Source organism: Leptidea sinapis, chromosome 23, assembly GCF_905404315.1.
Source record: "Leptidea sinapis chromosome 23, ilLepSina1.1, whole genome shotgun sequence".
NCBI classification, from domain to species: Eukaryota; Metazoa; Arthropoda; class Insecta; order Lepidoptera; family Pieridae; genus Leptidea; species Leptidea sinapis.
Genome location: NC_066287.1, coordinates 12,461,813 through 12,489,620, shown reverse-complemented (window position 1 = coordinate 12,489,620; position 27,808 = coordinate 12,461,813). Strand labels below are relative to the sequence as shown.

The 27,808-nt window shown below is 35.7% G+C and overlaps 2 protein-coding genes across 4 annotated transcripts in view; one reads left to right on the top strand and one right to left on the bottom strand.

The window, feature by feature from the left end:
- LOC126971306 (protein kinase C-binding protein 1-like) lies at positions 1-23,614 on the bottom strand. The gene is made up of 17 exons (XM_050817528.1): positions 23,395-23,614; positions 21,694-23,022; positions 21,147-21,370; positions 20,971-21,055; positions 18,010-18,190; positions 16,564-16,734; positions 15,903-16,081; positions 14,877-14,987; positions 13,183-13,292; positions 11,069-11,176; positions 9,280-10,688; positions 8,404-8,678; positions 7,771-7,917; positions 6,462-6,584; positions 3,487-3,631; positions 1,654-1,777; positions 1-184 (listed from the first exon to the last, which is right to left on the bottom strand). Exons 1-17 carry the CDS (start codon positions 23,401-23,403, stop codon positions 1-3), a joined length of 4,914 nt encoding a protein of 1,637 aa, XP_050673485.1. The 5' UTR covers positions 23,404-23,614.
- A 454-nt stretch (positions 23,615-24,068) lies between these two features.
- Positions 24,069-27,808, top strand: part of LOC126971109 (myotubularin-related protein 9) — a 339,153-nt gene continuing 335,413 nt past the window's right edge. For all 3 annotated transcript variants that reach the window (XR_007730818.1, XM_050817263.1, XM_050817264.1), the window contains exons 1-2: positions 24,069-24,297; positions 24,375-24,628. Coding sequence is in view for 2 of the 3 variants with exons in the window: in XM_050817263.1 (XP_050673220.1) it covers positions 24,151-24,297; positions 24,375-24,628 (401 nt within the window). In the remaining variant the exon portion in view is untranslated. The remainder of the gene's footprint in view (positions 24,298-24,374; positions 24,629-27,808) is intronic.

The following is a 27,808-nucleotide window of genomic DNA, read 5'->3' as shown; positions in this document are numbered from 1 at the left end:
TCAATGATTCTTAACAGCTAAACCTTCGGATTTACTAATTATAAATCCGCAATAAATAATGACCTGTGCCTTCTGTGCGCAATAGGGCTGGTGTTTGGGCCAGTGCACTCTCTGGCACGTGTAGTCACAGTACGAGGTGTTCCAGCAGCAGTAGTACTGCGACTCCTGGCCGCAGCTCGAGCACCTGCGATATTACAGTTATTATTCACCAAAACATTTATGACAATAAGAGACGAGACGAGCAGGACGTTCTACTGAGGGTAATTGATACGCCCTGTCCATTACAATGCAGTGCCGCTCAGGATTTTTGAAAAACCCGAAATAAGTGGCACTACAGTTGCACAAGCGCAACCTTGAGACATAAGATATTAAGTCTCATTTGCACAGTAATTTCACTGGCTACGGCGCCTTTCAGACCGAAACACAATAATACTTAAGACGTTACTGTTTCTCGGCAGAAAAAGGCGCCGTTGTGGTTCCCATAATTTATTTATCTATTTACTCTATTAGAGACAAAAACAGAAACAAAAGATTAAATTGAAGCAACTCATTATCCAAAATGGCTTCCACAAGTTAAGCTATCCTCCGTAGTTTTTTGCAATTAAAAATATTAATAGAAGTTAGTTTTTGATAAAAAGTGCACCAAATTAGTAGCAATCCCACAAATTATTTAAGTTATATAAAGTTTTTAGTTTTTGTTTTGTTTTAGTTATAATAATATTAGCAGTCGATATTCGTTCGACCATCATTCGTGTAAATCGTAATAACACACAATATCTACTGCGACAACTGTACGATATACATTAATCAGCTCCGGACAACATATTTCCGAGCTGGTACACGTCGAGAGCATACCCTCCCGGTAGGTACAAACATTTATAATTATGATGAAAATGGATATTTGTTTTGAGTTATAGGGCATACCGGGATCACCGCCGCCCACATTGTATTGAACACCAGAGGAATTACAGGAGCGTTGCCGTTAGTAAGGTATACTAAGGCTCTTTTTTAAAGGTACCCATGTCGTATCGTCCTGGAAACACCGCACAAGGAAACGCATTACACAGTTTTGTTATTCGTTTAAGAAAGTTCCTTGAAGACTGCACTGTGGAGGACCCCCACACATCCAGATAGTGGTGATGATATCCTAACTTGTGACGTGTCGTGCGAAGGTTGTTTCCGAGCCATGGATGTTTATTTGTACTTACGTATGTTTCAGTAAGTATATCGTAATAAATATATCATTGTCTTACACCCATAGAACAGGCTATACCTAGTTTAGGGCGTTTGTGCAGAAATGTGTAAATATTCAATATTAAGAAACTGAAATTAGATTTATAAGTCTACATAGATTGTGACAAATGTAAACGTACAAAAAATTAAGATTGACAGTTAAACTCTATTACGTAGCTTGTCACGTACACTAAAGTGTTAAACCTGGCATGGCTGTTATCTAACAGCAAGAGGCTCTATTTAAACGTAAGTTAAAAATAAGTGTATTATCTAAAATTATCTAAGTTAAAAAATAGGTAGTAAATTTGAATTCCTCAAGGAGATCCGAAACTGAGCGCAGTCAGTCAGTCAGGTCACGTGTCACAGTAAAAAAAACGAGCACATAAAACGACTAAAAAAATTGTGACTTATATAACATACCACTGTTTGTGTTTGACTGCTTTTACATTAGACTCAAGTTCCGCCTGCGCGGATCGCCTCGCGTCGGCCAGAGCGCGAGCCTTGTCCTTCTCAAAGACAGCTCGCATCTCGTTAACAGTCAACTCTGAAATGTTACATTAATATTAACATACAAGTAATTACTGTGGTCTCAAAGTAATCTACATAATTCTTTGTTTGAGGCTGAATCACGGCTATACCACTGATCGTATCGACATGAAACTTCATGCTTTCGATGCGAAATTTATCCTAGATAATAGTTAAGAGAAGGATGTTCACATGTTTGTAATTGATAAGCCGCGCCATTACAATACAGTGCCGCTCAGGATTCTTGAAAAATCCAAACACTCTGAGCGGCACTACAATTGCGCTCGTCACCTTGAGACAAAAGATGTTAAGTCTCATTTGCCCAGTAATTTTACTAGCTACGGTGCCCTTCAGACCGAAACACAATAATTCTTACACATTACTGCTTCACGGCAGAAATAGGCTCCGTTGTGGTACCCATAATCTAGCCGACAACCTCTTACGACACCCTTGGCCCTGAGACTGTGATCATCAAAACTAACTGACATTTTATGTAGCGCTCAGGCCGCATAATACAGAGAATACTCCAATATAAACAAGTATGGCAAGGACTTCGTTATGATTAATAAAAGGTGTTAAAGTATGAAGTTGCTAATTTGTACTGAAAAATTAAAATTCGTTTTTTTTTAAGTTAACATATTTATATAATCAAAATAATTACCATTATTATCTATACATTTCTGCCTCTCCGATAGAACTGTGGTGATATAGATTATAGATTCGACAAACTGTGTGAAAGCATTTTGTACTGCCGCCTAAGAAGAAAACTTTTTATCACGTAAAAAATTGTACAAATCACGAAAAAAATGGTAGGCCGTTGGAGCAAAGTCTAGCGAATGGTTTCTAGAGTTAAAACGGTTTCTCGTTCTGTATGAGGTCTGGCGTTATCATGGAGCAATAATGGTGGAGATCGATTCATGAGTCGGGGCTAGTTTCGCTCATTATTATTCGGAGTTAGGTACAGTAGACATCTGCCGTTATTGCTTGACCAAATCGGTGAAAGCTATAGTGAATAACACCATGCTGAGACCACCATACAGTTACCATTATCTTTTTATTGGTAAGCTTTGCTTCAGAACACTGTTGTGGCGTTTGACCTGGGGTAAGCCATTCCATTTTTCGCTTATGGTTATCGTAAAGAATCCACTTTTCATCGCATGTTACAATTCGATCCAATATTCCTTTCATTTCTGTTTCGATTCATCAAGGCAACACAAGTTTCAACACGCGTTTCTTTACCTAACCTAAAGTACCTACCCATTTTTCATTTTTTTATTTTATTGATTTTTCGCACATGAGTGGTATGGTTGTTGAGGTGACGTTAACCCATGCCGCTAATGCCCGAGTAGTTTTGCTCGGATCAACTGCCACCATTACGACCTGTACGCTTATGTTGTCTTCCTTTTCCATAAAAAAAAAACGTTTTAAGTATTCGTTTATAATTTTAATCTCAACGAAGTACATTTGATCTAGAAACTCACATAAGATGATATTATATTCCATAATATCCCAGCCTCTACATTTTCTTAGGTGGATTAATTTAACTTGTATACATCATCTAGAAACTTCTATAACTATCACCCTGAACTCAAATACTTACCTTAGTCGAATCTTTCCACAAATCTCCCCAAGTAATCTTATTCGGGGGATGTCTTTGTGCAGCAGTGGACGTCTTCCGGCTGATATGATTATGAGGATGATAAAAGTTCATCGTCATACAATACTCACCAAAGTTGTACCTCAACTCCTTAAGCTCCTGCTGGTGCTTCCACTGGACTTGCTCTAGTTGCAACCTGTACGAGGTTGCCGCCGCGACCGGGTCATCGATTTTGTCCAGTGAATCTTCAAGAACCGTTCGAAAGAAATCCGTTAACTGTAATTTGAATTTCCATTTTGTAATTTGATTTCATTTTAACGTAATAAGTTGGGGAAATCATTTCGTATTTTGTATGTATGAAAAAATAAATAATAATAAAATCTCTTTGGTTGTATATACTCCTGTATCTCTGGGTAGTTTTAAGATGCACACAATGTGAAGCGAACCCAGATTAATGGAAAGTAAGGCGATATTGTGTGTATGGAATAGTTGTGATACATTGTTACTTAGAAAACATAGCCATAGAAGTAGCTTCAATATACCGCAAACAATAGTAGGTAATTAATATTAGCTTCTTACTTAACTATTATTACATTATATCTGGACCAGACGTGGATGACGTCAAATCGTCACATAGTCACGGTGTGCAGAACAAACATCACTAGGATATTATTATTAATAAATAAACAACGATTTATATTGTCACTTTTATATGTTATTGGTGTACAGGTGTTGTATTGTGATACTGATTATTATTATATTATAATGATAAAAAATAAATGGCAAACAAATGATGACAGAATCTGGTTAGGTAGTACAACAACACAGAAGAACAGAAACTACACATCTATTAACAGCAAAAGTCAAAACGTAACAATGAAAACTTCCAAAAAAAAGCAGTGATAGCACGATAATATCACAACATGTAAGTACCTTACGGTAATGAAACTGCGTCCTGCCCGGTATCCACAAAAGCGGAGAGAAGAGGAGACGAGAGGAGATAAGACGCGAAGCTGTCAGGATATTTCCACCAAAGCGGAGACATCTGAGCTATGTAGAGCGGACAGTGAGCTGAGAGCAAACACCAGTCGAGTGATGTCTACAAAAGGAACTCGACATCACGTTCGCCTACATGCATTAGCGCTCTGCCGCGCCGATTGATCGCTCTACGCGGCACTAAATTCTATAGAAAAATGAGACATCTCCTCTCAGCTTGATTCATTTCCACCGAAGCTAAGCAAAGAGGAGATGTGGAAATAACGATCTCTGACTGGCAATCAAAATACATATCCTCTCCGATTTGGTGAATACCGGGCCAATAACTTGTCAGTCGTCGTGCTGTCAAAAAGCTATTGATACAATGGACAAACAGCTTAAGGTCAGCATAATCTCAACTGCTAATTGACTATAAATACCACATCAGAGATTGGGTTAAGCTTTAGCTCAGTTGAGTTTAACGTGAGTAAAATCTGAGCAATGTCTAAGTACGCTGTATTTTTAATATATCTTGTTATATTTGGGAAACAAACAGCACAACTTTAATATACTTCAAAAATAAAACACAAAATATAAATAAATGACCAATAATAGTTTCCACAATTAAATAGTGCATATAATAATGCGACCAAATTAGTTACAATTTAAAAATATATTAACAAATAATTATTAATGATTTTAGTGATAATCACATAAATTTTACAGTATTCTTTCTTGTTTAATAAACAAGAACGATGAATGAAGGCATTTTGTGCATAGTTAGTGCGTGTAGTATGTAAGTTAAATAAATATTTAAGTCGCGAAGATTGTCTTGGACATCGGAAATTAAGATCAATAATATTATGAAGTAATTTTAGCAGAAATATTTGATCCTTTACCTTACGACGTTTTTCCGGAGAGATTCATCTTAATTTAAAACACAAAATCTAAATTTTAAATGCTTTAAGAATTTTGTTTGTATTTTCTCTATTTCTGTATATATATGGACTTTGTAATAAGGATTCCAAATAAGCGGGCCGAATTCAAGTATAGAATGAACATTAAATAGAAGGATCAGTGTGGTAATATGTTTAAAATCTCTACTAATATGAAGAACAAAACCAAGCATGCGATAGACTTTTGCAGTCACATATCTATAGTGTTGATTAAAGGTTAACGTGGAGTCGAGATGAACGCCCAAATCTCTCACCCATAAAACCCGTCCAATAAGATCTCATTTAAAGTGTACTTGGATTTGATAATACTTTTTTTGGCTGGATCTCAGCTTTAGTCTGCTCTATAGATCTCAGCCTAAACGGTAAGATCTACGGCGGCCTTGGCGGAGCCCCGTATAAAAATTTGCTTGGAGGCCCTTATGAAAGGTAAAGATTTCTCACTAAAGACAAAATAAAGTTTGCATTAAATTAAAAGAAACATACATCATAATTATCTATCTGTCACTTTATCAATTTTTTTTTACAAACAATCGAAATTAAATATATACTTTCCTTGCTTTTTTTTCGGCAAGTAGCAAAAGTTTTTATTAATTTTTGCTTACGCATGTCGGGGGCACTCGTATAAATGATATGGCAGATACGGTGGTAGCTACGCCCCTGACCAGAACGCGGTACCCAAAATCCTACACTTAGCACTCAAATACTGTTTCCATTGCACCGGTCGTCGAGCTATATGCTTCTTACACAAAAAGAACTTCTACGCACCATACGAATACTACGGCTATTTCTTTTTCTTGCTGAATAAAGAGCAAACAAACGCATGGTGTATGTGCGTAAAAATCGAATACTTACATCGACGTATGAACGATGCTGATTTTATTTTTGCTTTAGACCATAGGTTCTCAACGTGGGCGATAACGCCCCCTTGTGGGCGTTTGAGACTTTCGGGGGGGGGGCAGTAGAAGACCCAGAGAAAATTAGGGGGCATTGAGATGGCGCAGATGGGGCGTGGGTAGATTAAAAAATATAGTCTAAAAAGGCAAAACAATACGAAAATACTCTAGAAAAAACATATTCTCAAAGTGGGCGGTGAGCAAAATAAGATTGAGAAACTATGCTTTAGACAATATCCTAAAAATGTCCTAAAAGTGAAATAAGTAAGTACAAGTGTATACCTTAGCGGCGTTCTGGTTGATCTTGGCTGTGACGGGGCCCGCAGCTGAAGGTACAGGCACGCCGGCCGCGGCCGCGCCGCGCTCGAACGGGTTCACGAGCGGCCGCGGCTGGAGACGCGGCAGCTACGGTTGTTAACAGAGGTACATACATGGAACAGTCTTGGCATTTATTTTTTCAAAATTGATTCCTTTTTGATGTATTTTCTAATATACTAGATACTACATCCACTCCCGCTCAACACCTTAGGGGGGAGGGGATGGCTGAAAAACAGTGCTGCATGGAAACATAAATAAATGATTCCATGTCAGGTGAAGCTGAGCCTTTTCCTTTTGCCTTTTGTTTCATCGCGTATCCTAATTGTTTATTTTATATTTGTAATGATTTGTATGGCAATAAAGAATTTATTATTATTATTTATTATTAATATTACTACTACCGCTCCGAAAACAAATGGCGCTCTGAGAGAGAAGTAACGGCGCAACAAGCTCTCGCAGCATTATTTTCTGCGTTCTTTTTAATTAGATACTTAATATTGTTTGCAAGCGAAGATGTGCGTGTTACATAAAATTGTAAAAGGTGATATGGATAGTCATCTATTGAGTTTAATAAACTTTAAATTGGCAACACGATCTGTGCGGTTTCCATGCCTATTTTGTAGAAATGAAATGAGGTGTGTGCTGGATACTGATTTTAACCTTTCAAATAGGTACATTAAAAAATTTGTTTAAAAATACTCTTTATAAAATTATCTAGTTTATGCTTAATAATATAATGTTAAATATCATTATTAAGTAATTTCAGTTGTGTCCACTTTTTTTTTACTGTATTCAATGAGTACAATTTCACGCAAAGTATCCTTCCTGTACTTGTTATTAGTTTTATCCTGTTATCTGTTATTGACCCTAATTGTAAATAAATAAATCTTTCTATATCAGTCATCATTATTGAAACATATAAATATTGCTATGTTTTAAGTATGTTTTATCATTGAACAACAAATTAATGTAATTATTTTTATTCTGTTTAATGATTATATAATTGAAATATGGTGCATGTTTTAGTTATTATAAAATATTATTGATTTCTTATGCAATAATAATAAATACAAAACAATTATTTTATATAGATGTGCATGTTTATCTCTCTTTATATTACATCTGTGGCTAATGGAAGTTGGTTTCACAATATATTAAATTTTATATATATGAGTTTGTTAAAGTATAATGTTATTATGTTTCTGTTTGTTGGTTCTCATAAAGTAAATAAATAAATAATATCTGTTTGCATTACATAAATAAATCAACATACCTCCGGTGTGACGTCCTCTGTCCTCTGAATGACTGAAGAGTTCAGCTGTGGCAAGAGTGACGCGAGGTTGACGGGCGAAGGGACCGACACCAGGCCCTGGTTATTGCGCTCCACTCCACCATTTACCATTTGAGTATTGGGGGCTCCCTGCAAACAGAATTTATTTATTCTATAAATGCACCTACCTACCTATATCCCTACTAATATAATAAATGTGAATGTAAGTTTGTATTATATTTGGTACAAAAATAGACTAGACCCTGAAAAAGGACCACCTACCATTTTTTGTACAAAAAAAAAGGCATGAACGGGTTGTAATAAGGGATGACAGTTTGCATGAGAATTGAAAGATCGTGTGTGTGTTATTTGCAAAAACAAATAAAAAATTCTGCCAATAGTAACTATCCCACGCGGACGAAGTCAGGGGTAAAAGCTAGTTAATAGAATAAAAGGACAAATAGCTCGCGGGTTACCATGGGAAATTATACGGTTAAATAAAGGTGCGGCATGCCGATGACTGGTTTATTTGGTAGAGCGCTGGGCTACCCGAGAGGTGCGGGTTCGAATCACACAAGGTCCATAAATTTTGGTACAAATGAAATTTGAATAAAAAGTCAAATATCCAATACTTACATCAACAGCACCTACAGACATGAACGGTTGTAAGCTCAATGTCCATTGGCCATTTATTGGAGTTATCACCGGCATTGTGTGAATCTGAGGGTTAGCTGGTAGTTGGCCAACCGAGGGTACACTGTTGGACACTGTTGTCAATGGTGGATGTTGATCAACGTTGGATGTTGGGGTGTTTGATATCACTGTGGTGGTTGATGTGTTGTTGAGAGCAGCGCTGGAACCGATCACTGTCTGGCTTACGGGTGCAGTCACAGTGCTAACTGTGTTGCTAGCTGGAAACATAATGACAAATTTTAATAATTTGCAGGAATTTTTTAAACTGATCTTTTGCCATTTTCATCAAGATAACTGTTTTGATAAAACATGGTGGTTCGCTTCATTAAATACTAAGGAGGTATTGCCAATCGTGGCAGACTGTTTACGATTTGTCAATCAATGTCGGTGACAGTTACAATTATCACCTTTAGAAATGTTCTCCCTCGTACGCTTTGTTTGTCTACTAGTTTGTACGTCTTTTGTTGGGTGATCTATAATATGATTTTACAACAAGATCCCAGAAAATGCACAAAACAAATGTGTAACCAAATTCAAAAGGATTGTAAAAAAACATTTGTGTGGGAAAGGTTTATTATAACATAAATGATCTTCTTATAATACCACAAACTGGGAATGAAGTGAACGCCTTTAGGCTATTTAATTATACATTTTATTATATAATACTACCGTATATTGTAACTAAATTAACAGAAAAAACTTACGCCCGCTGAGTTTCTTGCGCCCGTTCTTCTCAGGTCTGACTCAAACTATTTCGAATGTTTTTGGCGTTCAATTTAAATCCTATTTTGAATAAAAATATATGAATTTGAAACTTACCGCTAACAGTAGTTGTTGAAGAGGCTTGAGTTCTCACAACGGATAAATTATTGCTGGTATTGATTGTTATAGTTTTACTTATTCGAACAGGCGCTTGAGTGGTCGGCGGCTGTATGGGGATGTAAACCATTGAATTCTTAGAATTTAAGTCCAACCTTCCTTCCTCAGGCTTCTTTGGCTGAGGAAACGATTTTTTAGCTCTTACTCGAACTTCAGGCGGCTTCGACGCAGTCTTTCGACTCATTGGACCTACTACAACTTTATTTATCGTCATCTCCCGCAAGTTATTAACCGGCGGATTGACGGGACGGAGTTTGAAAGCGTTCATTAAATCCATCTTCTCAATTTGGCGGTCTGCATCGTCCAAGTCAAGCGGTTCCGCTTTGATCTCAACGTCCATAGCTCTCGGTGGCTGCGGCGATTTCTCAGGGGACTTCATTCTGGCAAACGCTCGCACTCCGACACGGCCGACTACGGATTGTTCAACTTTTTTTTGCAGTGCATTGTCAATTTTATTTAACACGCCACCGCCTGAACTTTGAATTGTATTGCTAGAACTAGTTACTGTTGTTATTATACTGCTTTTTGGTGTATTAGTCTCCTGAGTCACCGAAAGACTTCTTACACTACTGATAGTAGGCATTTGGGTCATAGTATTGGCTTCTGCCGTTTTCTGAGCCAGAACAGCTAAGCACACATCATCATCAAACAGTATACAATCTCTAGCATATCGATTAGGTGTCGAACTTCTTTTAGGTATTACGTTCGTTTCAATAGATTTTTCAAAATCTAATTCTTTAACTTTCTTCTTGGACTTATTCATATAGGAATTGTGAATATTATCAGAACTACTGCTGCTATTCATCGGTAATATCTCTCTTACAACAACGTTGGTTGATTTTTTTCTTGAAGTTTTATCTTTTGGAGTTTTACTCTTTTCTTCCTTTTTTTCTTTGTCATTTACGTTCGATTGCTTTCCTTTGTTTGGTTTTTGTTTGGGCATTGTTATTGATTTGTCTAGTTTTTCTTTAACATTTTCTTTAGGTGTAGACTTAATTTTTGGCGCAATGGGTGTTGTTTCTTGGGAAAGGACTTCCTTTTCTTTCACGTTTTTCACGAATTTATTAACACCATCACTCTCTATGTCAACATCCATTTCCTCGGTAGAAATTTCCTTTACTTTCTCTGGATTTTCATTATGCTTAGATTTAAGCTTATCAGAAACTTTTGCAGTGTGTTGTTTATCGACTACATGGTTAGAATTATTATCCGGACGCTTCCGTTTTTCTTTAGTACTTGTCTCCATTATAGTAATAATGCTAGCTTCTTGTAAACCTGACCTACGACGCTTTCTACTAATCTCTACTTGCTTACTCTGATCAGGAATTGCAGCTTTGTCGAGTTTGTTTCTATAATATAAAAGTAAATATTATAACAAATATTTAATATTAAACCATTACCTAATATTTATATTCAAGTAACTTTACAAATAAAATAATGATATTCTGAATTTCACACAAATATTACGAAAAGATATAAATCAAAACTGGTAAGTTTTTCAGTATGACTTGAAAATGATTTAGCCTTTACAACAAAAATTTCATATTGTATGTTTCTAAATTTGGAAATGACGTACCTCCTTATTCATAATGGTCCGCTAACTTTAAACAGCCGCTAAGGAGTGTTTTTTTTCATTCTGACTTAGGTCAATAGGAGAAGACAGAGTGAGAATTAGCAATGCTATAAGTTAGCAGACTATTATGAATAAGGGGGCAAAAGTGTTTATTACTTCTCTACAGATGAATCTGTGCTCGGTGTTGCTGTAATTTCTCTTTCAGTTGCGTTCTCCGCCAATTTCTGGGGTGTAGATCTTGAGTCTTCAGTATCACTAGTTTCACTGAAAGATATAAAATATAACAATCATGTAAGTACCAACATATGATATATTTTCACCATAACAAATGTATGTATAAATAGGCAATATATTTGTACAACATTGTACGTGTCAGGAACCAATAATATAGTCCGCGAGGACTTCTTCTTCCGACTTACTTCACAAAAATCAATTATTCGCCGCTAGGTGTAGGCTACTACAAGATCGCCTATACTATTCCACATTAATCATAACAAAAATAATTATTCAAAGTTCAGTGGTAGACAGCGAAATGTTTGAAACAGGAGGAACAATTTCGCACGACTAGCTTTATTTGTCAGAATGAAGGTACTAGCATTTATGTAGTTAAATACAGCATTCATTTATTGCGCTATCGTACACAAACAACCACAATTCATATTACATAAAAAATTTAACGGTCTGCACTTGTATAATAATTTGAAGACGTGCATTGTGCATGAACCTCAAAACTGCATATGAAGTCCTGGTACATGTTGCTAGGATGGCACATGATTTCAACCGCTATGAAAGACATTTATCACAGAGTAAGAATGGATACTTACGTACTTTACTATCACCACTACCATATTTATGTTCTCCTGGTGTCTATGTAATACTATACTTCGTGCGAATGACGTCAGAATATAAACTATGATCGCTTGGTTTCAAAACATTGTATAAAATTAATTTTAACGCTGTCTTACGAATTTTCAATCAGGTGACGTGTCCTGACGCGAGTTTACATTATTTATTCCCATTCTAAGGAAATGCTGAACGCCAATAAAGAAGTTTTCACTTCAAAAGACATTACTATCACCACCTACCATATTTATGTTCTCCTGGTATATATGCAGTAATTACGTCGTGCGATTGAAATCAGAATATATTAAGGTATACTCGCGTCGTACATAAGACAATATTTTCTTCAACTATGATTTCCTGGTACCAATACACTATAGTATAACATTTTCTTACGAATTTTCGATCAGGACACGTGTCATGACGCGAGTTTAACATTTCATACCCATCCCAAGAAAAGTGCTCAACGCAGCTAAAGAAGTTTTCACTTCGAAAAGACACCATTTTTGAAAGAGTGGAGCGAGATCGGCATATCACTTGTTACTATATAGCTGAAGAACTGGGAAGTTATCACAAAACAATTTAGATCCATTTGAAGAAATCAAGCCACAAAAAAGCGTATTATTTAGGTGCCACACGAATTTACTGGCAGAAACCCAATGAATTGTGCACTCGATTAGTGTACTACTATTTTGTGGCAGAAATAGGTCAAACGGTACGGTCAAAGGTAGGTAGTGCCAACGAAAACATACAGCAATATATAGCTACTATTAATAAAAATAAATTATATCCATTCACAAAAAAAAATATTAAATTAGTTTTTAGCGTTATTTTGCAGAAATCGATAATTATCTGAATGTTTACTAAGGTGTGAGGTCCGCTAAGATGTCTTCAACCAATTCTACACGGGGTTCGCCTCTAGTTCTCTACCAGTGGGAGGCTCCTTTGCATAGGATGCCGGCATTGTGGATACCACAACAGCGCCTATTTCTACCGTGAAGAAGTAATAACTAATATGTGAGCATTATTGTTTCGGTCTGAAGGGCGCCGTAGCTAGTAAAATTACTTAACAGGGAATGAGACTTAACATCTTATGTCTCAATGTGTCGAGCACGATTGTAGTGCCGCTTAGAATTGTTAGATTTTTCAATAATCTAAAATATTACAATGCCATTAGGGCAAGGCGTATCAATTACCATCAGCCAAATGCCCTGCTCGTCTCTTATTGTCATAAAAAAATATTTTTTTCTCCACTCTCATTCTAGAGTTCAGCGAATATAAGTCTTTATATATATTTTAAATAAAAATAAGGGACGAGACGAGCAGAACTTTCAGCCGATAATAATCGATACGCCCTACAATGCAGTGTCGCTCAGATTATGCTATATATATATATATACATCATATCAGACTATTCCTATAAAGCTCACCATCTGACACTCTTAGATCTCGAGCGCCCTCGCTTTTCTTTAATCTTCGGCGAAGCAATCGATAATCTCTCTTTAGCTGGCATTTTTATTTCCCCGTCGAAGTTTGGTATCTGTGAATTGAAAATGAAAAATGAAAAAAAGATAAACAAAACCCAGTAGGTACCATACCTACTAATAAAAGCTCTGCTTTAGATATCCGTCTATTATCAAACTAGCACGATTTGGAAAAGGGATGGATGTTGAAACTGATGGAGAGAGTGACTTTAACAAGTTAAAAATTAGGACATATACATGGGAAAAGTCGAAAACCCTTACAATATAAGTAAAACGTTATATTAAAGATCTTCAGAATAATAAGGTGAAACAATTGGGAAATTTGGTGAATATTTGAAATCAAAATAGGATTTAAAATCGTTTATTGAACTGTTAAAAACTACCATCCATTCGATATCTATGTCTCAGACCCGAGAAGATCGGGCGAAAGAAACACAACGGACTTCTTTTCTTTTAAATACATTTTTGTACCATTGTAACATCGTATAATCAAATTTATTATTAGTTAGCCTGAGGGTGGTCATATAGAAAATCATTTATATTATAGTAACCGTTACCAAATAAAGGTTGTTAACAAGCTTATATTAGCTTCATACGTATATTGGCATGTAACGGAATCTTTGGACGTGATTTTCAATCCCTTAAATACCTCGGATTGATTTAAAACGCTGCACACGGTCAGTGATTGGTTTCAATTTAATAATTTTCATAGTCAGCCCCTTGTTACTCATGAGGATTTTCATGATAAGATACCAGGTAGTGTGTTGTGCCAAAGACTGTGGCGTGTGCAACATAACAATACATTTTTGTTCCTGGTGTTAACATGATTACTATCACAGTTTCTAGAAAATTAACTAGTGTGCCTATGAAATATGAACATACATAAGATTATAAAGAATATAAGAAATATGACAGAATCTTCAAACCTGAAATGTTTCCAGCACGGTTCTACAGAGGATTTAAATTTGGGTTCTTAAGCATTCAAAGTGGTGATTTATATTGGGCACTGTATATATCAAACTAATAAATGGAGAGCCGGTTTTTTTGTTCGGTCATACTGCCAACTACTGTACCGATCGAAACAATACTTATATCATAAGGTGCAGCGTGTTTCGAAGGTTTTAGTATATACGTTTTACTTTACGTACCTACCAGTCATTCTCAATATAGAATAAACAGTTACATACCACGCGTTTTGATCTTTTTAGTGGTAGTATAATAAGCATAAAAAGTGCGTTCGCAAATGATTTTATGAAATCAAAAAATGTATCATAAGTGTATCTTTATATCTGTGTATGTATAAGTGTTTCTATTCTAAATCTATAGTTATAGTTAGACTAAATCTATAGTTATAGTAAGACTAAGCAAATTTCTTTCTATATGTGGAAGCTTGTAATTGGCTTTTAAGAATTATGTTTACTATTGTTTATATTGTAAATGTTGCTGTAAGCTCCCCAAATAAAATAAAATAAAATAAAATATATGATATGCTGTTTATTACGTATTCGGAACCTATATCTTTGCTATACAAATAAGGCATATCATACAATAATCGGGCGCGGGTTACTTAATTTATATGACAAAACAGTGTTTGCCGGGTCAGCTCGTCTGTTAATATGTCGATCATTAAACTTTCTTACCATAAGTTTAATTTGTTCATTTAATTTGCTTGGTTCAAACTGTGTTTTGAACGGCGGATGCACAAACTTTCCAAACTTTTTCGATATATTACGAATGTGATCTTCTGCTTCCTAAAAATAACAACATCAATAATTAATTTACGTTATAATTAGCCATGTCTATACATTGATCACAACAGAAAACAGTCTTAAGAAGGCCCTTCTATAATAATTCCCAGTCCTGTCTATCGTCAACGCGAAGATGGGTGAAAAGCATATTGTTTCATCCATCGCATACAGTCTGCTGACGACAAGCAATAGAGTGCGATAACTTTCAGCAAAAAGCAGTGAGCAGAAATTACATAAAACCTCTTCCAGGAAATATTTATTTTTGAGTAGGTAATCCTTAAAAATTTGTGAAATAAATGATAATCATGTAGAATCTCCATTACATGCGCGAGGTTTGTTTGCAATGTTTTCTTTACTTTTACAATATAATATGAGTACATTATGAACGGCCAAAGACCAGGTAACATTTGTGCAAAAAAAGCAGATATTTGGAGGGTTACACTGAATTTGTTTCTTTAAATTTGCATTTTCTGTCAAAATCACGTACGAGCGTTTGTTGAAACATATGATGATGGCCACTCTTAAGCACTTCATTCTTTTTTAACTTTGAATTCTTAGACCATGATTTTTTTATGAACATCTCAGCAGCTTTAGATTTCTAATGTTAAGATCCAGATGTTCACCACCATGAAACTTTAAAGTTACCAGTACAAATAATAAATTAAAACAGGAACTTATATTATAAAATTATTATTTAATCAGACATATCTAACAAAATTATATAGGGTTATTGATTGAAATCAAAAAACGAGAGTTGAATATTCACAAGTAAAGTAAATGTGCTTTATTACGGCATATTAAGGCATTTTCTAGTTTACGATTTTTGATGGATTGCTGGATGTGGGTTGTTCCTGATATAGTGTCGTCACTCTTCTACACTTCGACATTACTATTATTATTATTAATTAATTTTGTAACCTGTATACTATCAAGTAGATCCTGCCTCTTGGTGCGGAAGTTATTGGGATCTCTCTCGGAGTACAAGAAGCAGTCTTTGGCGGGGACCCAGGCGCGGTCGTGCGCGCCGAAGAACCGGACATCCACTTGACCCGAGCCAATGTTCAGTGACATACCTTTCGCCGGCCAGTATGGAAAACCTGCAAATATTACATTCTTCCCTTATTACAATTTATCTTCGATAGTGTATGCGTCTAGATAGAGCCTGTTGTTGCGAGACTACCGATGAAAGCAAACCAGGTTTATTACTTTAGTGTGTGTGACAAGCTACGTCGTACACTCGCGATTATTGTCACTTTGTGTTAGTGCTAAGCTATAGCTAAAAATAGAGATTATTGTCAACCTCATTTTTTTTCGTGAGTTCGCGTCACCAAAATGCTTATAGCATACATCTGATATATCTGTACCTATACAACTTTATTTCTGCGAATGTTTTATAAGTGAAATTGAATGGATAATAAAAAATTCAATGTGTAAATACTGTGCATTGTTTGATTAATATATTATAGAAAATAAATAGACATTAGTAATTTAATTATGTTTAGACATTGTGAATTTCAAATTTGAATAGTAAAAGTTGTAAGTTTTCTCTTGTATCGGCAGTGTATAATGTTTCCATTACCTTTCAGCTTAGCCCAGAGCAGCACATGCGGCGCGGAGCACACGTCCGTGAACCACGTGGCCTTCCGTCCGTAGGCGCCCGCGTAACATTCAGGGCACGCCTCGATCTCGCCCATCTCAGACCGACACAGACGAACTAATGCCCGCGCGCCACTCGTGAACTTCGATTGCACTAAAAAGAAAAACGTTTTGCATACAAATACCTATACCTATTTTTTTACACTGAACTTAGCGCACTCTGCTGGTGCTTTTGACTTTTGACTTCCAATTAAGCATCAGCACAATTCGGTAATGTGCGGCACTGAGTCGCATTATGCTCTGTGATTGAAGAACTACCAAGATGTCACAAACAGATACTAACTTCACACCATGTCGACTGTAGTGTCGGTCAATGCTAATATCGATGTTAGTAGGTAGCATATATTATGTTGCTTCGTTGACAGCCTTAGTTGTTAACTTGTTAACAATCATGAATGTTATTTCGTCTCATACACAGTACAGTTTTGCATTCTACAACCGCGCGCTTCGCAAGATATGCCTTTGCCTCCCACAGCCACTCTGTGGAATCAATTACTGCCTGCTGTTTAAACGAACCGATACGACTTACGGACCTTAAGAATTACACTTGAAAACGTGTTGATCCAATAGATGGCAAAAATCGACTGTGAGCCAATGAACGCTTTGTCGGCTCTGTGTGCGCTTCAGAACGAGCAATGAAAAGAACTCGCGACTCCTACCGGTATCTATATGTACCGGAGACGGCACCTGCATGGATCCTTTCTCAACTTAAAGACCGGCAATTTTCAAAGCGACGGAATTATAAGTACTATTTATCTGTATATCTATTTAGAAAGTATTTTTTTATATAAATAAACCGAGGGTGCTTCTATTTGCACAGGTAAATACAAGTCCGGAATAGTCTCTGCCTATCAAATAGGTCACAAAAAAACATGATTTTGTAAACAACTTTGTTTAAAACAACAAGGTATGTCAAAGTAAAGGTTGCACTTCATGTCTTGACCAGCGGATGTCCGCCTCCCCACTTCCCATATCATGAGTCTCTTGCCCGTTTGCGCCCTCTTATATAAAAAAATAGAAGGACAAACGAGCGTACGGGTCACCTGGTGTTAAGTGATCACCGCCGCCCACATTCTCTTGCAAAACCAGAAGAATCACAAGAGCGTTGCCGGCCTTTAAGGAAGGTGTACCCGCTTTTTTTGAAGGTACCCATGTTGTATCATCCCGGAAACACCGCACAAGGAAGCTAATTAAGCTTCGTAGTACGAGGAAGAAAGCTCCTTGAAAACCGCACTGTGGAGGACCGCCACACATCCAGATGGTGAGGATGATATCCTAACTTGTGGCGTGTCGTGCGAAGGTGGAATAAAAAACATGAGAGGCTTCAAGCCTTTCCACCAAATAGCGCCAACAATGGTACTTTACTTACATGTGTTAAATATGATACTATTGTGAAGTATCCATTGCACGTCGGCCAGAAAAGCTTCGGTGCTGCCGTACAGGCCCTTGGTGATGTTCTGTTTGATGAGGTTGAGGTCCATCGGGTGAACGACGTATTTGTCGTAGTCGGGGAATTCTTTGCGATCCACGGGGTTAATGAAAGGCTCCACCTGTTAAAAAAAATATGTTTTAATAACTACATTATTCTATAAACTTCAATGGTTAAAGCAAAGTTGAGATCGGATGATTAATATAAGTTAATAACTTATCTTAATATTACTTAATATTTTATTTAAACACTATAACTAAGATTGACAACATAAGAAAGACTGTTAAATAACAATTGTTAGTAAAGGATATTATTATTATTATGATGTAGAAACTGGGAACTGCAGCGGCCTGTCTGTCCATAGGTTGTATGTTATATATCGCAAACTAACAATATTGCTATAACCATACTCATAGAATATTCTAGCGCAGGCGTTTTCAACCCTTTGGTATTAACAGAACACTTTTTGTTCCTCAGAGTTCACGGTACACCAGTAAAAAATAGCCAAGTGCGAGTAGCGGGTTCCGTACAGTATACTCATAATATATATAACATAACGGACTGCAGAGGCTTAATGGTCTTTTTAACCTTTAAGTACGAAACCCCAAAAAGAAAGGGAAATAAAAATATATGGTTAAAAATTAAATTATTTTAATGTGAATGCAATGAGTAACGCACACATCAAGCGTCAGTTATTTCCGTACTATTTCCTTATAAAAATAGCTTTCTTGATTTCAATGAAACAAGCGCGGCACACCGGTTGAAAAGTCTGTAGACGCTGGTAACTAGCGCATAAACTACCTGGCAGCCCGATAATGCGTGTCCAATTCTGATTTGTCAATATGTGCGTGCTTGTGGTTTAATACTACAATTTACTAAAGAGCTAATAATACCGATGCGTGGCTGACTGTCTACGAATTGTCAATAGAAATCGGTTACAGTAACAATATAGAGATGTTAAGTCTATGGCTATAACAACAAATAAAGAAACCAAGATGGCATACCTATTTCAAAATGGCCGACATGACAACAAAAAAGATTTTATAAGGGGTCCTAAGTGTTAATCTCGCACCATAGTACGGAACTCCAAATCAGACTCGCACTGGCCCAGTTATTAGTATTATATTGATACGTTTTTAAATATAAGAGAAGAACCCGAGCGGGGCCTCCTACTACAGGCGACTCGTGCTTAAAAGAAGACCCCAACACTTATATTGTATATTTTTGTCTTTTGTTTTATTAAAATATTATTATTAATTGTCAAATTAGGCAAGTGTCTTAGACAATTTATGCATCTAGATAGGCTGTGACAGCTTCTGCGAAAACGTCGTCGAAATTGCGGCGAACTGTTAGCCTCTATTTTCAGCAAACGCACGCACACTAAGACAAAGTGACTGAAGTTTAACGAGTATAAGTCCTAGGTATTATGCACACTAAATTAATAAAGCTGCCCCGTTTGTCATGCGTTGCCAAACAACAAGAGACTATCTATTTGTGTAAAAAGTGTGTCAATGTTATTATTATTATCTTACGTATAAATTACCTTAGTTGAGGAGTTTTGATTCCCTCTGGAATCCCTTGCAACCATTTCCACTTTAATGTATGTGTTGTTACTTAAGTAAATTCCGGGTGGAAGCACTTTTAAATTAAATGTTAACTATGGGGGCAACGAACCACTGTTTACAGCGCTGCCGTTGGCTTTAGTAGATACGTGAAACACCACTCGATCGGTGGCGTATTATAAATAATTCGATAGGAGGTGATCACTTTACTTTTACTATTCGCATTCTTGCCCATTGATGACATAAGATAATAATTATATGTACTTCAAATTCGGACTGAAAGCAAATCAGTCGTTACATCATGTGAAACCTGTTATTTGTGACGCAATAATAAATTTAACGATTTGCAAACTCAGTACATTATAATAAAATCAGTTTTTAAACAAACAACATTCGCTTTTGCAGTGACATCAGTGCGCTTAGCTAAGTGCTAAAACTGCCGCTTAGCATTGTCCACTAGACCTTTAACTTTGGTGGGAGTAATAGTTGAACTTAATTTGTAGCTCTGGGCCCAAATAGTTTATAATGTTAATACGTTTCAGTTCGTCCTACATCCAGTACTCTATACTCTGTGCCTACATAATTCCACGGCATTATACTATCTCACGCGTGAACTGTTTATTATTAGCTCAAAGCGAGACGGCGATAGACGCTTCGGAATGCGCACGTATTGATTATGCCACGCGAGAGTGAGACGCAAGGAGTCGGAACTCTAGATAATTTTCAAGGTCATTTAATCATTCTAGCATTGTAACTACGTGTAAACTGTATCTGTCTGCTGAACATTTTATTTGAAAGACTATTACGTCTACCTTCTATCAACGCGTGAACGTACTGTGACAGAATCGTTGCTTGCACCTGAATATATCAAATCACAGCTTTTCTAAACTGATGAAAAAGTATTATTAAAGTTTTTACATTAAAGATTTAACATTGACAAAACTATAAATCTAAAATATCGTATACCTTTGCATCTAAAATGAAATATTAATTCAATTATTCAAATGTTTCCTAAACATTATTCTGTTTCTTTGAATGGTGGCACCATTTTGTTCAAGATTGAAACTGTTGACCTTATTATGTGTTCACTAACTTAAATTTTTTAAATGTTTGCAGCAATGAATTTGTTACTTGAATACAATCATAATTATTATTAGAATAATATAACACTTTGACAATAATATGAAATTAAGATTAAGTCTGATATAAACACAATACAGCATACTTATTTCTTTTGTATACAATTGTAAATATTTAATGTGTGTTAATTTCTTGAGATATATACCTATATGCAATTACATTATCAGTAAATTAAGATTAAGTAAATAAGTTATTTTACCCCATTAAGGTCCATCATACGGGCTAGGGCATGCTGAAGTAGCTCGCAGAGTAAACCAAGAGAAATTTTCTTCATAGCAGGAGATCTGGAACATAAATTATATGTGTATTATATTAGATATGTAACTTGAAAAGTTGTTTGCTGTGACAAGCTGATAGTAAAACATAGTAACTAACCTGGTTTCAGAACTTTCAGCTTGCAATACAAGAATACATTCTGGACACACCCAAGTCTTTCGACTACTGATTTTATTGCGCTCTGTACCAGATAAACACTTGTAATGGTAAGCCCGTGGACAAACTGTACAATGCAATGGAGAATGAGTTTTCTCGCTGTTAGGTTCTGCTACCCAATTACACCGCCAGCAGTATGGGTCTACACGAAGCTTCTTTTCTGTAGTCTAAGAAAGATAATTAAAAAAATTATTTATGACTTTATGTGACACTTATTAATTAAAATGGATTGAATGTGAAAATAATTATAATAATATAGTGAGTCATGTGAAATAGTGTTTGACAGTATTAGAATTATAATAATATTGACACACTTTTACACAAATTATCTTGTTCCAAACTTGTGCTTAGTTACTATGGGTGCAAGACAACAATATTATATTATTTAATGTGATATATATATATATATATATAACTATACATGTTTATATGACTATGAGAAGTATCTGTATAGGCAACACATTCAAATAACAAATTGCAGTATACATACTTGCACCTGATTTCCTTCTAATGATTTTTTCTTTGTGGATGTAGCATCTATTTGAGCATCTTTCTTATTTTTAGATGCATCAGTATCACTCTCTTCATCAGAATTTCTGTGAATTTTTCCAGTCACAGAACTAAGAAACTGCTTTACTTTGTTAACAAACTCTGGATTCTGAGACCTCATAGATCTCTTAGCTTGTTTTTCAGACTTCCCACTACAGTTGCTTTTGGATGAATTGTTGCTGTTGCGTCTGGCTGGTATTTTTTCAGCTTCTACAGAATTATTGAGACTAGAGCTTGAGGTCTCTAAAGCAGTTCTGGACTTTCTAGTCTTGCTTTTCAGTTGTGTACATTCATTTATGATTTTAGATTCCTTAGCATAGTTAATGAGGGATTTTAGTTCTCTACTTATGCTTTTGTTGTGTTCTTTCTCACTTGTTTCAGAGCTGGTTGTTTCCACTTGGGATTCATTTGACTTTTCACATTGATTATCTATCACTGGGTTAGGTTTTAGGGCAATTTCAACATTTGAAGTATTTGTTTCCTGAGTAATGAGTAGAGATGTTAATTTGACTGGTGATGATTGCTTTTTGGTTGATTTAGACTCTATCTTCTCCAGCTCTTGATTTGAGACATTTTGAATAGATGAAGTGGCTTCTTCCATATTTTGGTCATTGCTAGTAGATGAGTCAGCAATCTCATTTGGTTCTACCACAGCATTTACCATGGTAAAACAAGATTTTTCAACTCCTGGTGAATCAATTTCTGAATTTAATATTTCTGATGGCTTCTGCTGGCTGGATGGTATGTTTTTATAGAAAGAGCCGATGGTCAGTTTAGCGTGGCTCTTGGTAGGTGTGTTAGTCTTACAAGCAGAGTCATTTTTTGTTGATGAATGAACAGCTTCTTTTGTATTAATTTTAGGAGTGTTAGTTATAACATCTTTCCCAAGTTTAACAGGAGATATTTTGGTAGAAGTATTAAGGGCCATCTTTGCAGTTGTTTGTGTAACAGCCTGGCTTTCCTTTTGTGGTGATATAACACTATCTTGGTGAACCTTTTTTTGTGACTCTTTTCTTGTCTCTGGTGATATTTGTGTTAGTTCCCCAGGAGTAGTAGGTTCATCAGGTGTAGAGGTATTGTCTTCATTCTGGTTTTCAAGTGAAGGTTGAGACTGGTCATCCAGAACTTTTCCATCCTCATCCACCTTAATAACAAAAATTACAGTTTCTATATTACCCACTGACTCTGTCACCTCCTGGCTATCTACAATGTCAGCTGTAGTTGAAGAAACATCTGTCTCCATGTGATTTTCAGAATTTTCATCCATATCCTGATAAAAAAAAAATGGGTAATAACTGTACACACTACACACTACCTAAACACAAATGGTAATTATAATATAGAGACGTGTATATTATTATGAATATTTCTACATTTGAGCCGGTCATTGCCCAAGCCTGTTTAATTTATATATTGCTCTATACAATTCAACAAAATAGTATGCAGGTAACAAGTCATTACCGAATCTCACTGTGTCCTTTTTAGCGTTCAACGAACCAGCGTCACAAAGAAGTCCGTTTCAAATTAGATTATTACATTTAGTATTTCATTCCATTGATATCAAAATATAATGCACAATTATTATTTAACGAAACAACTGAAGGAGTACACACATTGCCTTTCAGAACTGTCGTATACGTACGTATTTCATTGGTCGGTCATTCCTTCCTATTTCGTTGAGAAATTCTTGATTCGCCGATTTCACCAGATGGAGCTGTAGGTGTACTAAGTTTATCTCGCTCTTACAACTTATCTGTCTCTTTTCTTTCTTTTAAACGCCCATTCAATTCAACTTATTATCACACTCAGTCATTACTGAGCCAATAGACTTTAAGTTTCGAGAAGCAACGCAACCGGCAGCGCTACAGTCTATACTCTATAGCATTACCTAATTGTGTATACTATTACTATACCTACCTACAAGGCTTAGGCACACATAGTACCTAATAAAAGCATAGACAAAGCTTAATCCAAAATACCCTATAGACTAAGCAAAATAACTTCTCCTTTATTAGTTATGTGCTGAAAAATTTATAGATTATTATTGGAAATTAATGCAACTACTACGATAAAAACTAACTTGAATTGTTCCATTCTATTATTTATAACAATGTTTTTACCAATCAATGGGGGATGTTCAATGAGTTTGTCATCACAAAACAGTAAACATTAAACCCTGTGTTTTTATTGGTGGATTGTGGAAGGAGGACCGATTCATTAAATATCATTCGTGTTCGTGTATTATTTGACAAATTGGCTCATTAATCAGCATTTGTAAATTGTCAAATGTCAATGTCAATAGAGCGTTATGTTAGAACATCACCAATAACATCACCAAATTAGTTACAAATTGAAATAAATAATCAAAAATTGTTTTTAAAAATAAAACACTGCTCAGATGGAATTTATAGAACTCATATCGATAAATAAATTAGACGGAGTTATACTTAAGTATCCACACCATGAAAATGTTGACGGTACAGTTTGTATAACAGGACATCATTTAATACTAAGTTCTAGAAAAGAAGGAGTTCGTGAATTATGGGTAAGTATATAATATTAATTAAATTTTTGTTAAATATTTTTAAAATACTACAAAATTAATAAATTTCTGGCTTTCAGTTACTTCATAAAAATATAGACAGCATAGAAAAGAAAGAAAACAAATTAAGTGGAGGTGTTATTCAAGGAGGTTCATTGTTTTTAAAATGTAAAGATCTAAGAATATTTCAGCTGGATATAAGCAATACTACAGAACTTAATCTAGTCATGCAGACATTGGAAAATTTATCAAATATTTTAGACCCAGCTTTATATTATCCCTTCTTTTATAGACATATGCATCCTATTATGGAAAATGGATATACTTTGTACAGGTAAAGTAACTTTATACAGGTAAATAAAAATAATATATTAACACACTTATCTCCCATATTAAGAGAGATCATGTATACATTCCTGGTTTATTGAAGTACTTGGGAATTTATTGTCACTTTCTGTTCTATGTTGATCTGTTGAAATATCTACTTGTTATAAGATGAACCCAGAAATCCTGCCAATCAAGAATATTAGTAAATTTTCCTTTTTAACCTTAGTATAGGTATTTTGATGGTAGCTTTGTAGTCATAATCAGGTTTTCATATTAAATAAGTTTTTTTTTCAGTGGGTAGATAAACCTCATATCTTGTAACTTTGGGGGAGGCCTTTGTCCAGCTATCATGGGCATCTTCTGGCTGAAAGGAGCAAAGACATTGAACAAATTTTTTTCTTTAACCTTTCCACATCAGATGGTGCCAATGGGCACTTGATTTTACAAACACACAAGATGGGTAGTGCCATATGGCACTGTTTTACCTCACCCAGTTTCAGCGCTTATTACGTGTACAAGATGGTCTGTTTACCTATGCAATCATGAACGAATGAATCCCGATACAGATTTCGATTCGTTACGATACAAGGCCACCAACTTTCAACGTTATGGACAAAGCATTTTTGTTCACTTTTTCCCGGGTGTTGCAGCGACCGGTTATTTACAAGACAGAGCACGAAGATTGTTCTTTGTGGAGTTATACCTAATAATCTATAATTGCTATGTTCGTACACAAAACTACAGTTGAGTGGCAAGTGCTCGCGGGGGGCGGGCAAATATATATTTTTTTCGTTAAATATACACTGAGTAAGACAATACCACAAGAAAGGCAAATGCTAAGAAATTCAGAATTCTCAAGCAACACAAAGTTAGAGCACCCGTGTAAACTGTAAATACACATATGCATTTGTGTAAGCATGTGTGTGTGTGTAACCGTTTTGTGTCCACACAAGCTAGTTTCATTTACCTTTTTTCAATAGTTTTTGTTTTATGGTGTATATGTTTTATATATTGCTGAAAAGGTCATTTCATTCTCATTTTGATAGATGTTCTGTATGAACAGAAAACATAGATTTTGATGACAAAATGTACAGGATAATAATCTTTGGATTTTATAATGAATTTCCTCCCCCAGTCTAGTTTTTGCTTCAAACAGTATAGGACTTTATAAATAATCTGATCTACTGTTAGTAAAAAAAATCTAGATTAAATTTCCTATCGAATGGTATATAAATAAAAGTCTAGAAGCTAAAATCATAAAATCGTTTTGGAAGAACGGCTCCTAACGCGAGCATTTTCTGTTGATCATCATTTTCGTGGGTATGTTTCTGGATGAATATATCAAAATATTACTATGAAGGCATCTATATTTTGGTTTTATTTCTTAAAGAACATATAATGCTTATTACAAAAACATAAAAGGAAGTAAATAAAACAAGTAATTATCATTAAAAATCATTATTTATTCTAAATATACCTATTTTTACACTTATTGTCGAAAGAAAAGTCTGTGTGAAATAAAATAAAAACACAATATGAATAATTTATACATGGTCTTATAGCTTGTTTCAATAGCTTTCAGTGACAGTCACTCAAATCACCCTAGTTATAAGCATTTTATTACTACACGTAAAATAATACGCACGGGGAGAACGCTGCGCGAGCGCCAAACGCAAGCCGAACTGAGGCGAACATTTTGAGGCGAAGAGGCGCTGATGTGGGAATTTTAATAGTTAAAAAAAGCAAAAGCCCTATTTAACCTAAAATATCTGATTCTTTTCACCTCATGGTCTTGTCTATTTGTATGTTTCCATCTAAAGATGTGATTTCTTTCTGGTTTTTATCACCATCATAAACATATCTTTATTTCCTTTAACATATCATAATCCATAGCTAATCAAAACAATTTTTTTAGAAAGTTCATTAATTTTTGTCTTAATTTTAAACATTCATACAAACTATCAAGTAGTAAGCTGTTATATACCAGCCCGACCTTAATTTATTTTATTTGTGTATTAATCCTAGAGTTATCACTTTAAAACATAACAAATCATTAAATTTGTGTGACTTACGGCTGTTCCCAATATTCAGTCTATTTCTTACTTGAGATAAAAATCGTAACTATTGTTGACTTTTCTGTCCCAATAAACTTATCGACGGTGACTCACCTTATCTGTACACGCTCTCTGTCAATAGGACGAAGTATAGCTTACCAGAGATAGAAGTTTGTATGGAAATTGCAATTCCTGTGTCCCAATATCTATCTCTGTTCCTTTCTACACATCGTCACATTCGATGGAACCACTGTGAAAAACAGTGGGCCCATTCTTCCTTAGGGGTGGGTCTCTTCTATGGCATTTTCGTACGCTTTCACCGCATCTTCAGGGCTCGTAAACCAAGAATACTTCGAATTTTATCTTTACTTCTTGGGAATAAATAAAAGTCGCAGGGTGCCAGGTCGGGACAGTATGGTGGATGACACATTATCTTGACACCTGCCATAGTCAAATATTCAACAGTCCGTTTTGCGGAATGCGGTGAAGCATTGTCGTGGTTAAAGAGGATCCTGCTTCGAGGGCGCTGCTGTCGAACTTTTTCCAAGACAACAGGCAAACAGCGATTGACATACCAGTCTGCAGTAACTGTCCTTCCATCTTCTAGCACAATTGTCGCGAAATGACCTTTCCGACCAAACAATGAGGCAATCATCTTTTTTCCTTGACTTCTACCTTTCTTTACCTTAGTTGGCTAATCCTCGAAAGGAAACACCCACTAAGCTGATTGTCTTTTGGTTTCGGGTTCTTGATTCATACAAATGTCTAGGCTTGCCCGTATTTGCTGATAGTTCACTCTTTTATCTTCCTCTATCATGCGTCACACAGCACTGATGTTATCTTCAGTAGTCGCTGTTAAAGGACGTCCCTCACGCGGATCATCATTGAGATTGCTACGTCTACGCTTTAACTCGTTAAACCAATTGTTAATAGTGGCACGAGATGGGGCTATATAGCTTTGTTGTTGAGTAAGCTTATAACGAAAGTCATAATAAATCATTGACCGAAAATTTTCTCGCGTTAGGTTCATGTTCACGTGTAACAAGAGTTTTAGAATTGCCTCCAATTCACAAAAACAAATGACAAATTAATGCAATATACTATTATACATTAGGTTACCAAAGAGTTCTAAA